This window comes from Salmo trutta, chromosome 2 (assembly GCF_901001165.1).
Source record: "Salmo trutta chromosome 2, fSalTru1.1, whole genome shotgun sequence".
Taxonomy (NCBI): domain Eukaryota; kingdom Metazoa; phylum Chordata; class Actinopteri; order Salmoniformes; family Salmonidae; genus Salmo; species Salmo trutta.
In genome coordinates, this window is record NC_042958.1 from 65,029,174 (window position 1) to 65,045,894 (window position 16,721).

Here is a 16,721-nt window from a genome sequence, read left to right on the forward strand (position 1 = left end):
TACCCCATATTGCATTTAAACTAATACACCCCCATATTACAAGATGTGTGCAGTCTTTTACTTTTTAAAAACGTTTTGCTGAACAGATCCTTTGATCTCCTGCTTCAAACCACTAGATATGTCATCTTGGAGTACACGCCTAGTCCTGCTTTAAAAAGTCCAACCCATTTTCTCATGGCGCTTTCGTCTCCTTTTGGATTGGGGCCAGACCTGAAAGCAGCATCAGAGGAATCTTTGCAACTCAAGAGGAAAATTTGAAATGGCTTGATGTCATGTTGGTATTATTGGCTGCTTTGAGGAGGCCCCTAATTGAATTAACCAGTAATTTCAGGCCTATTTGAAGGACCCGATTACAGTCTCCCCACCTTGATGGCTTCAGACAGACTGCCGTGTTCATATTCGCTCTCTGTCGCCAGACGAACAAGACAGACAGTCAAACCGATAAATTGGTATTCTAGGCGTTTGTCACCAGAATGCTGATTGCAAGATGTGAGTGGCATGGTGGGTGGTAGGGAGGTGGTTGAAAGGGAGGGGGGGGGGGGTTGTGTGTGTGTGTGTGTGTGTGTGTGTGTGTGTGTGTTATCATGTCCTTGTTTTAATTCCACCTGAAGGGCATTAGGTGTCTGAGAAATATGTAAGCGAGACGTTTGTTCATCAGACCGCCACCGCGGGCTAACGATCATTATGGATGGAGACCGAAGTGTTGAGATTGAGCGTTTCTCAGTCAAATAGGTTGGAGCTTTATCTTCTAAAACGGTACCATCCAACCGAATCGTGGATATTAGCCTAGGCTTTGATGTGAAATCAGTGTTGTCACTTTATATGGCTTGACTGGCTATAAATAACTTTTATTGTTTGGACAAATGTTAACTATTGATAATGAAGTACTTCATGAGATACCCATTTAGAACATATTTTTTTCCATGTATAGGCCTAAATTAACAGTAAACAGTAGAGATGTGCCTGACTGGCGGTGCACTTCACCAAAAGCATGGATGTTACCATGGAGAATTCTGCACAGCTTGAGCCTTTTCTTGGCCCCATGTTCTGTTTGACACCATACTGGATTCAAAAGCAGTTAGTGCTTTTGGTTTAATACAGTGTTTTCCCTACCATTGTATAGGCAGGGTGGACCCCTCCAACCTTGGCTCCACTGGTTTCAATGGAACGTTATGGTCCCACAGGACCTGGACGTTGCTTTGGGCCTCTGTGCCCCACCTGGAAGTTCTTATCTCCTGAATTTACAAAATCTAAACTGAGCTCCCGTCTCTCTCTCTCTCTCTCCCTAGCTGCTGATGAAGGATTACGAGATCTGTTTCCAAGGCCCTTTCACCGATATGACCACTGGTAAGTAACTGCAACGCCAACCAGAAAACAACCCACTACAGACCATACTACACAATCTCACCTCGCCAAGAAATGGGTTGAGGATGGAACACTTACATTTAAAAAAAAAAGAAAATTTTTCTTTTAGAAAATACCATTGATTTATTTGACAATGGTGGATGTTTAATGTTTTTGTGAAAAAATACAGTACTCTCTCTACTCGCACCCTCATTCAAAATAGAAGCCCATTTAAATTAGAAGTATCATCAGTTTCCCCTAGAGCCTTTTGCAGGTGACAGCTAGTTGGCTGAACTTTGGGAACGTTGGCTAATGGAACTATAGATATATATATCTCTTATATATAATGCTGTTTTAATTTGTGTATAGATATATAATTTTTTAAAGAAAGGAAAAAAGTGAAAAGGAAGAAGCCTGGAAGTCAGGAAAAACACAAGGTGGCCTTCATTTATGGAAAGCTTCCCCAGGACTCCTGGTGGTACCGCTCTCTTTAGAGACAAGAAAATGAATCCTCCTCTGTCTACCCAGTCCCCCTCATTTACCACTGAACTGTAGGACTCACACACACACACACACACACTCTGGCATAGAGGAGTAGTTCTCTGACATTGGGAACAGTTTGAAGCCCATTGTTTTGTGCCTGTCAATTTATTGAATGGTTAAAAATTGCAATGTGCAGATAGTCTATGGGAGGGTTGAGAACTGACTGAAAGTTATGGATGAGTCATAGCTAGAGTTTAACAACCAGCTTGGATCTCAAACCATGCTACAAAGACCTTAACACCAAAGACCTTAACACTCTACCCGCTCCACTACAGCCCTGTCAATGTTAATGAGGGCCTGTTCGACCCTCCTTTTCCTGCAGTCCACGATCATCTCCTTTGTCTTGCTCACACTCATCTCCCATAAGTGTTTTTAATTAGGTTGAGATTTGGTGACTGACACACACACACACACCCTTTAAACCAGCTGTGCTCCTTTGAGACCCCTCTTTCAAAGTCACTAAGATAACTTTTTCTAGCCATGGTAGACCCAATAATGGGCACCTGGGCACTTTCTTTTTTATACATGACCCTAAGCTTGATGGGATGTTTTAATTGCTTAATTAACTCAGGGACCACACGTGTGTGGAAGCACCTGCTTTCAATATAATTTGTATCCCTCATTTACTCAAGTGTTTCCTTTATTTTGCCACTTACCTGAACATTATACAGCAATTCGTTGCCCTTAGGGGTAACTGTGGAGTAAAGTTGGTGCCAAAGGTCTGAAAACATTTAAACATTTTTAAATTGTCTTAAGACGTAAACTTTCACTCTTCTTGGAGACTCTTTTTAGTACAGTGCCTTCAGAAAGTATTCACACCCCTTGACTTTTTCCACATTTTGTTGTTACATCCTGAATTTAAAATGGCTTGAATTTTTTTATTTCTTTTCACTGGCCTACACACAATACCCCAAAGTAGAATTGTTTTTTGGAAATGTTTACAATTTTAATTAAAGATGAAAAGCTGAAATGTCTTGGGTCAATAAGTATTCAACCCCTTAGTTATGGTAAGCCTAAATAAGTTCAGGAGTGAACATTTGCTAAACAAGTCACATACTAAGTTGCATGGACATGATTTTTGAATGACTACCTCATCTCTGTACCCCACACATACAATTATCTGTAAGGTCCTTCAGTCGAGCAGTGAGTTTCAAGCACAAATTCAACCACAAAGACCAGGGAGGTTTTCCAATGCCTCACAAAGAATGGCACCTATTGGTACATGGGTAAAAAAATAAAAAAAATCTTACACTGAATATCCCATTGAGCATGGTGATGTTATTAATTACACTTTGGATGGTGTATCAATACACCCAGTCACTACAAAGATACAGGCGTCCTTCCTAACTTCGTTGCCGGATAGGAAGGAAACCACTAGATCCAAGACGAAACCTGGTTCAGTTTGCTTTCCACCAGACACTGGGAGATGTATTCACCTTTTAGCAGGACAATAACCTAAAACACAAGGTCAAATCTATACTGGAGTTGCTTACCAAGAAGACAGTGAATGTTCTACTTGAAAATCTATGGCAAGACCTGAAAAATGATTGTCTAGCAATGATCAACAACCAATTCAACCGAGCTTGAAGAATTTTGAAAAGAATATGAAAATGATGTGCAATCCAGGTGTGGAAACCTCTTAGACTTACCCAGAAAGACTCATAGCCGTAATGGCTGCCAAAGGTGCTTCTACAAAGTATTGACTCAGGGGAATGAATACTAATGTAAATGAGATATTTTTGCAAACATTTCTAAAAACATGTTTTCACTTTCTCATGATGGAGTACTGTGTGTAAATGGGTGAGAAAAACATATATTTAATTCCATTTTGAATTCGGGCTGTAACACAAAATGTGACCGACTGGCTCAATTCGGTCTTAGGCAGCAACATTTGAAGCAAGCAAGCAGCACATTTATTTATAAATCCCTTTTTACATCAGCACATGTCACAAAGTGTAATACAGAAACCCAGCCTAAATCCACAAACGGCAAGCAATGCAGATGAAGAAGCACGGTGGCTAGGAAAAACTCCCTAGAAAGGCCGGAACCTAGGAAGAAACCAAGAGAGGAACCAGGCTCTGAGGGGTGGCCAGTCCTCTTCTGGCTGTGCCGGGTGGTGATTATAAGAGTACATGGCCAAATGGTGTTGTTTTTTTACATTGGTTAAAAGTAGAGACTCAGAGCTAGCAAATTGTATATCATACACTACAGTTGAGGAACAATAGGGAAAGTAATTCTGCTTTGAAAGTTGATAAACTGGAGAACTCTTGTTTGTCTACACCCATTCAGTATCGTTCACACCTTCTTTAAGCTTTAGCACCACCCATCCATTTAAGGATTCATATGTGAGGCTATGTACTAAACAACCAAAGATTTCAAGACCAAAGGCTGGTTTATACTACAGGTGTATTCGTAAATTTAATCTGGAGTGCCAGAGTATGTTCTGGGTGTTGTCAGATTGGCCGTTTTTGTAAATTCAGAGCGTTTCGCTTTCGGGGCGCACACTGGACGCTCTGGCCAAAAAGTAGGGTTGATCCGAGCTTTCTGACCTGACAACAGCAGTCAAGCACACATGCTAACTGGCTAACGTTGGCTAGCTTGCTGCCTAATTCCAGACACAAAAGACAGAACAGCTCACTCTAACCAATTTACTTGCCCTAGCAGAGCTGGTTGGTCTTTTTTACTGACACCGGCCATATTCAACGGGCGTTGAGCGTTTGTAAATTTGTCAGTTATTCTGCGCTCTGGCACACTCAAATGAGAGTGCTATGAAAAAGTTGTTGCAGTGACTTTCTATTGAAATGGATACTTGAATAGTGGAGTCTAAGTTTTTAGTACGCGATACATAAAACAAAACAAAAGCCGCGTTAGACAGGATTACCTACACATACTGGTCAGCTCAAAAAGACAGAAGCGTGCTATGTGACCAATCCGAACTCATCTGGCATGTCCAGCCCGCTCATTATCTCGGCTAATCATGGCTAGCGGGAAGGTTGCTGTCTTTCTCGAGCTTAACCAACTAGGCTTGTAATTTAACAATTATATTCATATTCACAGATGGCATATAAGTTTGTTATTAAGGCACATGAAAGTTCACATGTTTAAGAAGGCATTTCTGCCCAAAAAGTTTACATTAAAACGGCTCTCCTGTGAAGTAGTGACCCACGACATACGCCTAGTTTTCTGAATCGGGTCACACATCTGAAAATGTAGCTAGCTAACTAGCTAGACTATCCTACCCGTGTACATGGATGGACGCTTCTCTCTCTCTGTCACGGATTCCATGGTTGCCCTTAGTTTGAAGATGTAATCCGTAGACTTGTTTTATACATCAGCCTTTGTGTGTTCTCTTTTTGGCCTTGTCTGCATATTTGCAATCAAACACCAGAATTTTTTCCATCTCCTTAGCTATCATACTCAACTCGGTCCTCCAGAAAGTGGAGAGCAACACTTAAGCAGTTCTACTACGTGATATCTTTAAATAAAGCCGCTTTAGAAAGGATTACCTAAAACCTACTGACCAGCTCATGTTATGGACAGAAGCGTGCTACATGGCAGACCAATCCGAACTCCTTTCGCGGCATGTCCAGCCCACTCAATATCTCAGCCAATCATGGCTAGCTGGAAGGTTGCTGTCTTTTTCCCCGTGTCTTAACCAACTAGGCTCGTAATTTAACAATTGTATTTGTATTTACAGATGGCATACAAGTTTGTTATTAAGGCACATGAAAGTTCACATGTTCCAGAAGGTATTACTGCCCAAAAATGCATTTGGTAACTTAAAAAAAAAAAGTTTACTTTCAAATGGTGCTCCTGTGAAGTAGTGACGTGCGACATAAGCTTAGTTTCCTGAAACGAGTCACAAGTGGAATAAGTTAAGGGTTGTGACTACTTTCTGAAGGCACTGTAGGTAGTTGGAGGTTGAGGTTCAATCTTCTCCCTTCATCACAAATTTGATAAGCGGCAAACACTGATGGAAAGAGACTGAAGGTTATCTATATCTTGTCCTTTCTGTCCACTCCGCATTAGAAGAGACACTGTTCAGAAGAGGTAGAGGAGAGTTCATATTCCGTCATGCAAAAACATTTCTTCTCCGTATTATGGATGGATGGATGTCCTGGGGCAACAAAGTGCTCCTAATGTGTATTTCTGCAGGCTGGATCAATGCAGGCTTGGGTTTGCGCTTGCGCTATAGATCAGGGGTTCTCAAGCTTTTGGGGCCTGTGACCCCTTTTCTGATAGCAAATTCATCAGGCACCCCATCATAATCAGAACACAACTCGAGTGAGATAAAAATATATATATATATATATTGCATACAAGGAGTTTTACCATGACTTCGGCAGTGCATGGCCAGACAAACCAATTCTTGGGCCCTGGGAGCTTTTCTGTGTTGGAATGATGTGGGAGTACCCCAACAACAGAATGGTGTGGGCATATACCGGTCATTAAGAATATTAATACAAGTAGACCGCTGATTGGCCAGCTCAATGAGGAAATGACAAGCACTTTTTAAACTCTTGTCTCTTGATTTTTTTTTTTTCAAGTTTATGCTTTGGCCACGAACAATGTTCCCTGTACATTTTTTGGGACACTGAGCAAATATTAGGTCTTGTGAGCGGAAACTTGAACATTCTTAATTTTTTTCCATCTTTTGGCATGCGTTTACAGTAGACACTGAGGCTGTACCCTGACAGTTTTAGACAACCACAATAGTATATTGGCTACTATTTGAGCGTAATGTAGGCCTACCAGCAAAACTAATTAAGCAAATCCCATAACATTTTTACATGGAAATAGCTCATGATTTCTATGACATCCTACAGTAGCCTATATGTGGTGTTCAATGCTGGCATACATTGAATGAGACAAATATATATATTTTTTAAACCATTATGAAGGGCTTGACATTGATTAATGTAACACCATGGGCCAAATAGGTGACTGTAAATTGTATTGTGTTGTATGATGCAAGAAACCACAAAATAAAAGTCATTATTATTATTATTACCATACAGAGAATTAGACAATGTATTCTACCCTCTGCCTATGGGCTTATTTGCATATTCAATTCAACACTGAGCCTTTTAATTAAGACATAAGGTTATTACCTGACTGGCTTTTCAAAGAAATGTAGCCTACACTTGTGCTCTTGTAGGAAGCAGTAACTCCAAATTGCTGACCTATACTTATCTATAACTGGACTAATAACTTCAAAGAATATAAAAAAATGTGCACACTCGTGGCTCTGATCTGAAAAGCACATTCACTCTCGGGTGATTTGAAAGACCACTCCTGGGCTATCCTCACCAATATAATTCTACTCGGGTGCACTTTGACTCTGCCTACAACAGAATCACAAACTCAATCTTGAAAAGTTAGGTTTGTTGCATTGAAAAGGGGCTGATATAATGTTGATTGGATCACAGAAAAAACCGTTGCTCTGTATAGTGCAAAGTAATGGGGCGAACTCGGTGACGTTCAATCTCTTTCGCCTCGGCGCGACCGGGCATTTCTTCTGCGAGGCAGTCTTGGAGGTGCATGGCCGCTCACCCGTGAAGCTTAGAGGGAACATTGGCCACCAATACGACTATAGGATGAGTCAACATTTTGGGTATGAGTTAACAGAATATTAACTTTTAAAAGTGAGATTTTCACTGGACAGTTACACTAATTTAAATTAAAAAATACAAATAATTGGTGGAGTACTATGAATACCAATGTCCCTGTGAGCCTCCCAGGCCCATGTTGAGAACACCAATATTACATCGTATTACTTATTCCAAAATGCTTTAATCTGTTTAAACGGAGGGGGTGGACCCCCCGCAGTACCTCTGGGGGTCCGTGGACCCCACTTTGAGAACCCCTGCTTTAGATTACGTGCTAAATGTCTCTAGTGTCAGCGGGTGTGTGTGCATGCATGCGTTTGGCTTTCTTTCACGTGGAGAGGGTACACAACTGGAGTCTGTTCTCGGCAACATGTCTCAACAGGATCTTCATCTATTATTTACCTGTCTGCTTCCACTGTGTATCATGTGCAATCTATATCAGCTCTATGTGCATTTACTTGGCTTTCCCCAAATGAGGATTTTCCTGAAGTAGAAAATATTTTTTGTTAAAAAATGTTCAACTTTTTGCGTATTGAATAACGAGGTTGTTATTGCAAAAGATAATTTATCTGTGACTTAACTTTTATTCAGTCTGGTAAGTATGAAAAACGTAAGAAATTAAATGAATGTGGGTTTGGTTGCACTGGCTGCGCTGGAGACTTGGAGTTTGTCTAGAGAGCCCTGACCTCCACCCAGAGCCCTGACCTCCACCCAGCCAGAGCCCTGACCCTGACAGAGCCCTGACCTCCACCCAGCCACTACGGTGAATGCGTAACCAGGCTAGCACAGTGAAGGGAAGTACATCGGCTTGACTCTGTTTGTGTGGACTCGTTAATGTGAAAAGGGTACCGAATATAACTCCGCAAAACGAGCCACCCAGTGGTTGTCCAGGAGAAGGGCTGGACACCCCCTGGTATAGCCAAGCAATGTGATGGAAACTCTCTGAACATCACACCATCTGTGGATGAAGACCGACACAAACGATAAACAAGACAGACTGAAGACATTAACAAAGTGAATAAAGTGATACTTCAAATAAAAATGTACAGTATGTCGTGATATTATGTAGTTATAGTACGGACAGTGGAAAATATTGTGATATTACTTTTTTGTTCATTTCGTACACCCCTACTCTGACGATGAGAGCGTGTAAAAAGTGTTCCAGTCTTCTCACTGTATGAATTCATACCCAGAGGTCACCTCGGGTTTAGGTTGGTTTTGCGATGGTGTAGTCATTTATTGGCCAAGGGAACCGTGGAATAATTTGAGGAAGGAATACAGTCTGGTACCTAGCTGTTTTTGGATGTTGAAACTTACCAATGGCAATGTGTAGCCTGTGTCCAAAACACCCTAGTCTTGTCCATTTTGTTCAGCTCTAATGCTTTGACCATGTTCGATCCGCTGTCGGTGGTCATACATACTTGACGTGACTCTTTCATGCCCCAGGATGAAAGTGCCTCCCTCAGCCCAGCTGCAATTATGCCCCCGGTGTGGTCGTCTGGGAAATAAGAGGTCTGAAGGCATTTGCTTTGCAGCTTCCAGTTGTCATCAATGTAATTAATCGTGAGGCTAATGTATGGCTCTGTGGTCCGGCTTGACCGTAAGTCGGCAGTGGTAGAGAAGAATGCAGCGTTACGGATTTTGTTGGCAACTCTGCCCCGACATTCTGTGTAGAGTTCTGGCAGACGTTTTGTTGAAGTATTTACGGCTCGGCATCTCATATCTTGGGTCTAGAGTTCGAATCAACTTTCTGAAACTGTCTTTCTCCACAGTTTGAATTGGTTCCATGTCGCTATGTGATACGTAATTGCACTCGTTATCTCATTCCACTTCTTTCTCTTTTTGTCATAGGGAATACCACTAACGAATGATGCCTTGAGTGATAGCTGAGTGCGGGTCTTGCTTGAAGATGTCTTGGGAATTGGGCCGGGGGTTTGTCGCACGCGTTCTGGTAGATTCTTCACATTCGTGCACATGCAGGGTTTTCAGGTGGTGAAAAAGATTGCTGGTGTTTCCACCTTTTGGCTTGTGCGTCGACACAGTACTGTTTGTTGGTCGAGGTCGGATATAAAGCTAAACCAGTTCCAAACGACAGAGTAGGCCCCCTTTTTTCGAACCAATTACTCGTCGTCCTGCAAATCAACCTCAATAGCGTTGTTTTCCTTGTCAGTAATTCTCAATGTTTGATTTTCGGGCACTTTTGCTAACGAAAGGAGTTTACTTCACACAATTTCCGCTTACTCTGCAGTTGCGCATGCTTGTTTGTTGACTTTGGTTGGCAGGCAGATTGCGTGTAATGTCCATGCTTCTAGTTTTTTTTCTTTGCTAAAAAAAAAGGCTATGTTTTTAGGAGAAGAAACTCGACTGAAATTAACGAAACAAAAACGCTTTATTTCATACATGTATTAATTTATCAATCAAATGTATTTATAAAGCCCTTTTTACGTCAGCCAATGTCACAAAGTGCTATACAGAAACCCAGCCTAAAACACCAAACAGCAAGCAATGCAGATGTAGAAGCACGATATGGCAAAATCCATATCAACATCATACCGGTATACCGCCAACACCTACGTCAGCGAGAAATGACGTGGTCTTCATGGACGGGTTCTATGTTACCAACCTATTGACACATATGGTGAGGGTCTCTCCTTAATCGTCCTCTCTCCATCAACCCACTTCTACGTCCATCACCCCCTCTACTTTTCTCCCTTTCTCTTCCCATTCGTGTGATCAAATCCTGTAATGAATCCATGCTCTAAATCGTTTTTGGGGATGTGGGGGGGTAAGGAGGAAATTAAGTCTGGTGACTTGGTGAAAAAGGAGTTGATACCTATCCATGACGAGGTTTAGCGGCCTTCTCGTTCGACTGTTACTTAAGATGATCAGGGCCTCAAGCCAACTTTTGGTTAGGATAGCTAGGTAGGACAACCACATATCACAGTCATAGTAAGTACATTTTTCCTCAATTAAGGAGCCATTAAGCAAAGTCAGAGCTAGTGAGGGGGAAAAACGTCAATTGCGAGTGTTAGTTCACGAAAGGCTTCTTGAAGAGGTAGGGTTTCAGATGTTTTCGGAAGATGGGCAGGGACTCTGTTGTTGTGCTGGGCCAATTGGGACTCTGTTGATGTGCTGGGCCAAATGTGCGCCGCCCTATGGGACTCCCAATCACGGCCGGATGTGATACAGCCTGGATTCAAACCAGGGACTGTAGTGACGCCTCTTGCACTGAGATGCAGTGCCTTAGACCGCTGTGCCACTCGGGAGCTGGGGTGTAGGGTTTCAGCATAGCCTGAAGGTAGGGAGGGGCAGTTCCTCTTGCTGCTCCATAGGCAAGTACCATGGTCTTGTAGTGGGTGCGCGCTTCAACTGGAAGCCAGTGGAATGTCCGGATGAGCGAGGTGACATGGGAGAACTTGGTAGGCTGCAGTGTTCTGGATAAGTTGTAGGGGTTTGATGGCACAAATGGGGAGACCAGCCAACAGCGAGTTGCTGTAGTCCAGACGGGAAATGACTGGATTAAGACCTGTGCCACTTCCTGTGTGAGGTAGGGTCGTACTCTACGGATGTTGTAAGGATGAACCTACAGGAGCAAGTCAGTGCTTTGATGTTTGCAGAGGATGACAGAGTGTTGTCCCAGGTCATGCCAAGGTTCTTTGCACTCTGGGAGGGGGACACCGTGTAGTTGACAACCATGATGGAGAGGTCTTGGAGCGGGCAGGCTTTCCACGTGAGGAAGAGCAGCTCTGTCTTGTTGAGTTTGAGGTGATGGGCCGACATTCCAAGCTGAGATACTTGCCAGGCACGCAAAGATGCGTGTCGCCACCTGGGTGTCAGAAGGGGGGAAGGAGAAAAGTAGTTGAGTGTCATCGGCTTAACAATGATAGGAGAGACCCTTGTGAGGACATTTATTTGTACCGTTATTTTACCAGGAAAGTTGACTGAGAACACATTCTCATTTACAGCAACAACTTGGGGAATATTTTCAGGGGAGAGGAGGGGGATGATTAGATGGCCGTGACAGTATGAGGGCCAGATTGGGAATGTAGCCAGGACACCAGGGTTAACACCCCTACTCTTACAATAAGTGCAATGGGCTCTTTAATGACCTCAGAGAGTCAGGACACCCATTTAACATCCCATCCAAAAGACAGCACCCTACACAGGGCAGTGTCTCCAACCACAGCATTGGGATATCCTGGGGCATTGGGATATTTGTTTTAGACTAGAGGAAAGAGTGCCTCCTACTGGCCCTCCCACACCACTTCCAGCAGCATCTGGTCTCCCATCCAGGGACTGACCAGGACCAACCCTGCTTAGCTTCAGAAGCAAGCCAGCAGTGGGATGCAGGGTGGTATGCTGCTGGCTATGACAGAGCTGAGTCACTTGGGTGTATAGAAAGAAGAGGAGAGGGCCTAGACCTTAGCCCTGGGGGACACCAGTAATGAGAGTACGTGGTGCAGACACAGATCCTCTCCAAGTCATCACGTCACCTGGCAGAATACATGCCATGTTCGATTCAGTGAGGGAATAATTCCCAGCCAGATACACAGCATTATTGTGATTATTATATCTCTGCAATATGTCCTACTATGAGTCCGTTGTGAGAATTCATTCATACAGAAGGAAACGGGCAACATTTAAGTCTCTGTTTTGACCCTAAGCAGATTATGGCAGAAGTCGTCGGGTTCATCCGCGATTCACCCTTGTGACGAGCGGATTCCTTTGGGATTGAATTGGACAGCAAGTTGTAAGTCTTAAATTGCTGGCAGTTGATTTGCATTACAGGCAGCGGTGCCCTTTGATCGAGGCTCTTTGAGGACAGCGAGCGAGTTCTGAGCTCAGAGTGTTTTGAGGAGCTTCAGTTAAGACGGAGGAAATCGAGCAAAGTGACATTAACGTAACCTGATAACCGGTCCCTCCTGATTGGCAACTCAATTGGGTTTGCTCAATGAAATTGGTTTCATGATTACATTTGTTATTTTTTTCAGTTTTTTTTTTTCATTATCTTAGTAACGGTTTCATAAGCAGTTTGATGATCTTAATATCGGTTCTTTTTTTGTCTGCGTTGTTACTATTTCCCGTCGTGTGTCTGCTCTGCTGTAATTGACTGGCATGCCAAGGACATTTCTTCCTAAGCTCCTCTCTGGAGAAAATAGGGATGTGACTTAGTGTTTAAAGAATTGTCAACTCGTAAATAACATTAACATGAAAATAGGCCATTAAAATTCACAGCCTCCCGAGTCCGTCAGTCCGTCTCTCTCTGTTATTGCCTGAGGACATTGAAACAAACAATTAAATTGTTCCACTTAGTGTTTGTCTCACTCCCTGGTTCCAACTCTTTTAGGCTCTGTACTGTATGCTTTCGTATTTGAGAAACTATTTGAACTAAATGGCATTTTCAGAACTGGAATACTGTGTACATTAATGCACAGTAGGTGCCCTCAGTACAAAAAAAAGTGTGTTTTAGATTACCTCTATGCCGAGTTAGAGTTTTATGTATTGGAACATATCAGAATGTTAATGCTACGTTACATGAACGCTGAGAACAGTAGCTAGTAGAAGTGAGCCAACAGGAGTGAAGAAGTACCTTAACATGCTGTTCCCTGTCTGGGCACGTGAAATATTCAGTGTGTTCCAGCTAAACTCAGCAAAAAAAGAAACGTCCCTTTTTCAGGACCCTGTCTTTCAAAGATAATTCGTAAAAATCCAAATAACGTCACAGATCTTCAGTGTAAAAGGTTTAAACACTGTTTCCCATGCTTGTTCAATGAACCATAAACAATTAATGAACATGCACCTGTGGAACGGTCGTTAAGACACTAACAGCTTACAGACGGTAGGCAATTAAGGTCACAGTTATGAAAAGTTAGGACACTAAAGAGGCCTTTCTACTGACTCTGAAAAACACCAAAAGAAAGATGCCCAGGGTCCCCGCTCATATGCGTGAACGTGCCTTAGGCATACTGCAAGGAGGCATGAGGACTGTAGATGTGGCCAGGGCAATAAATTGCAATGTCTGTACTGTGAGACGCCTAAGACAGTGCTACAGGGAGACAGGACAGACAGCTGATCATCCTCACAGTGGCAGATCACGTGTAACAATACCTGCACAGGATCGGTACATCTGAACATCACACCTGCGGGACAGGTACAGGATGGCAACAACAACTGCCCAAGTTACACCAGGAACGCACAATCCCTCCATCAGTGCCCAGACTGTCCGCAATAGGCTGAGAGAGGCTGGACTGAGGGCTTGTAGGCCTGTTGTAAGGCAGGTCCTCACCAGACATCACCGGCAACAACGTCGCCTATGGGCACAAACCCACCGTCGCTGGACCAGACAGGACTGGCAAAAAGTGCTCTTCACTGACGAGTTGCGGTTTTGTCTCATCAGGGGTGATGGTCGGATTCGTGTTTATTGTCGAAGGAATGAGCGTTACACCGAGGCCTGTACTCTGGAGCGGGATCGATTTGGGGGTGGAGGGTCCGTCATGGTCTGGGGCAGTGTGTCACAGCATCATCGGGCTGGGCTTGTTGTCATTGCAGGCAATCTCAATGCTGTGCGTTACAGGGAAGACATCCTCCTCCCTCATGTGGTACCCTCCCTGCAGGCTCATCCTGACATGACCCTCCAGCATGACAATGCCACCAGCCATACTGCTCGTTCTGTGCGTGATTTCCTGGAAGACAGGAATGTCAGTGTTCTGCCATGGCCAGCAAAGAGCCCGGATCTCAATCCCATTGAGCATGTCTGGGACCTGTTGGATCGGAGGGTGAGGGCTAGGGCCATTCCCCCCAGAAATGTCCAGGAAATTGCAGGTGCCTTGATGGAAGAGTGGGGTAACATCTCACAGCAGGAACTGGCAAATCTGGTGCAGTCCATGAGGAGGAGATGCACTGCAGTACTTAATGCAGCTGGTGGCCACACCAGATACTGACTGTTACTTTTGATTTTGACCCCCCTTTGTTCAGGGACACATTATTCCATTTCTGTTAGTCACATGTCTGTGGAACTTGTTCAGTTTATGTCTCAGTTGTTGAATCTTATGTTCATACAAATATTTACACATGTTAAGTTTGCTGAAAATGAACGCAGTTGACAGTGAGAGGGCATTTCTTTTTTTGCTGAGTTTATGTGCTTTTAGGTGTTTTGCCATACCTAATGGAATGTCTGCATTAGGGCATCACAGATGCAAATGTCTGTGCCGTAGCTTCGTGCGTGCGCTAGCTCTTGCATGTGTGTGGGCTGTGAAAGAGCAGTTGTGCACACATGTTTACACAGGGTGGACAGGTACATATCAACAAAGTTTATACCGTAGAAGTATGTCTGTTTTGTGCTTTAACCTGTTTGGCTGATCATGCCAGGTGTATTTATCTGCTTACACTGGGAACACACCTGAGAACAGCTCTACGACTTTACTGACGACCAACCCAAAAAGGAGAGCAACAACAGGCATAATGTATGTAAGAGCAGTGAACAAAAATATATTTTTTGAAATACAAAAGTAGAGGAATGTTTCCAGAACAGTGTGTCACATTATCACATTGGCTACATCCCAAATGGCACCCTATTCCCTTTTTATCAGGACCCATAGGGACCCCATTTGGGATGACATTGTCCCCAACGTACGCATAGTTCATAGCTAAAGTTCAGCCTAGAAATAGCCTCACGTTTTATTTGACCTGTTTTGACAGGTGTTATTATGCTTATGACAATGTTCTGAAGGTGTTATGCCATCACAGTTTACAAGTAAACAGCTACTGGCATTGCCATACATTTTTCATAACACACTAGGCTAAAGCGTACTGCTTGCTATGATGTTTTCCTTTTACATTGTCCTTCCAGCACAGTTCCAGGGACTGCAATGGATGCGTTACCAGACCAGCACAGTACAGCTTGGCATGGATTGGCTCAGTAGTGAGAAACAGTCAGTCCTGACCTGTTCATGAGTGACGGGGATGAGTCGGAGTTTGGATAGCTCTCTCAGCACGTTGAGGTCCGTCCGCATGTCCATCTTACAGCCCACCAATACCACCTTGGCGTTAGGACAGAACTCCTGCGTCTCCCCCTGCCACTGAGGAAGAAGAGGAAGAAACTAGTCAGAACCGAGCGTAACAGGTGAGCACCAATATCCAAAACATATCTATTTTAAATATATGAAACCTGGAGAAAATCTATGTTTATCTCTTTCAGTTAATGTTATTTACATTGTATGGATATATTATCACTACAGTAACTCAATGGCCATTGAAATAACACACTGTCCATTGAAACAAGTTGTCAAATGACAACTGAAGAATTGAACGGAGCACGAGTTCTGTCCGCTATGAGCTCACAGCTACAGTAACCACAACCACACCCAGACAACACTCCCTCAGAGTTCCATCAGAAAGAATAACAACACCCATTATGAAACAGACAATACTCATTTGAACTCCAAGTCTATAGACAAGTCTCAATGTCGACATGTCACACTCTGTACTGGGTAGCCATTCTCCCTACTGTCTGTGCTGGTCTGTCTCTCCGTCTCACTCACCCTATATCTCTGACTGCTTACAATATCGCTTCACATTATCTGCTGAATGATACCTCTCTATTTCTACTCAATACAAACAATGCCTTTCTTGTAGACGTACGTCTACGTTTACAATGCCTTTCTTGTAGACGACCGTCCACGTGATTATGGGCTCTGTTCATTAGTGTTAGTCATCATGTGCTGTTGTCTTGGAAAAGGGCTTTCTGTTGAAGACGTACTGGTGAATCAATGAACGTGACCTAGACAAGTCACAAGGGCCAAGAGGCAGGGTCATTGTGTTTATATACTGAATAGACATATAAACGCAACGTGCAGCAATTGAATTGATCTTACTGAGTTGCAGTTCATATGAGGAAATTAGTCCATTGAAATAAATTCATTAGGCCCCAATCTATGGATTTCACATGACTGGCAATACAGATATACATCTGTTGGTCACAGATGCCATAATAGAAATGGGACTCATGATCTCGTCACGATATTTTTGTGCATTCAAATTGCCATCGATAAAATGCTATTTTTTTCATAGTCCGTAGCTTATGCCTGCCCATACCATAACCCCACCATGGGGCACTCTGCTCACAACATTGAAATCAGCAAACCGCTCTCCCACACAAAGGCATCCACGTGGTCTGCGGTTGTGAGGCCAGTTGGACGTACTGCCAAATTCTCTAAAACAATGTTG

General features: G+C 43.3%; 1 protein-coding gene across 1 annotated transcript in view; it reads left to right on the top strand.

Annotated features, from left to right (window-relative positions):
- LOC115163383 (breast cancer type 1 susceptibility protein homolog) overlaps positions 1–16,721 on the top strand; it is a 67,599-nt gene that overhangs the window by 35,147 nt on the left and 15,731 nt on the right. The window contains 2 exon segments of the mRNA XM_029715210.1: positions 1,290–1,347; positions 15,346–15,618. Of these exon segments, the coding sequence (XP_029571070.1) occupies positions 1,290–1,347; positions 15,346–15,449 (162 nt within the window). The 3' untranslated portion in view covers positions 15,450–15,618.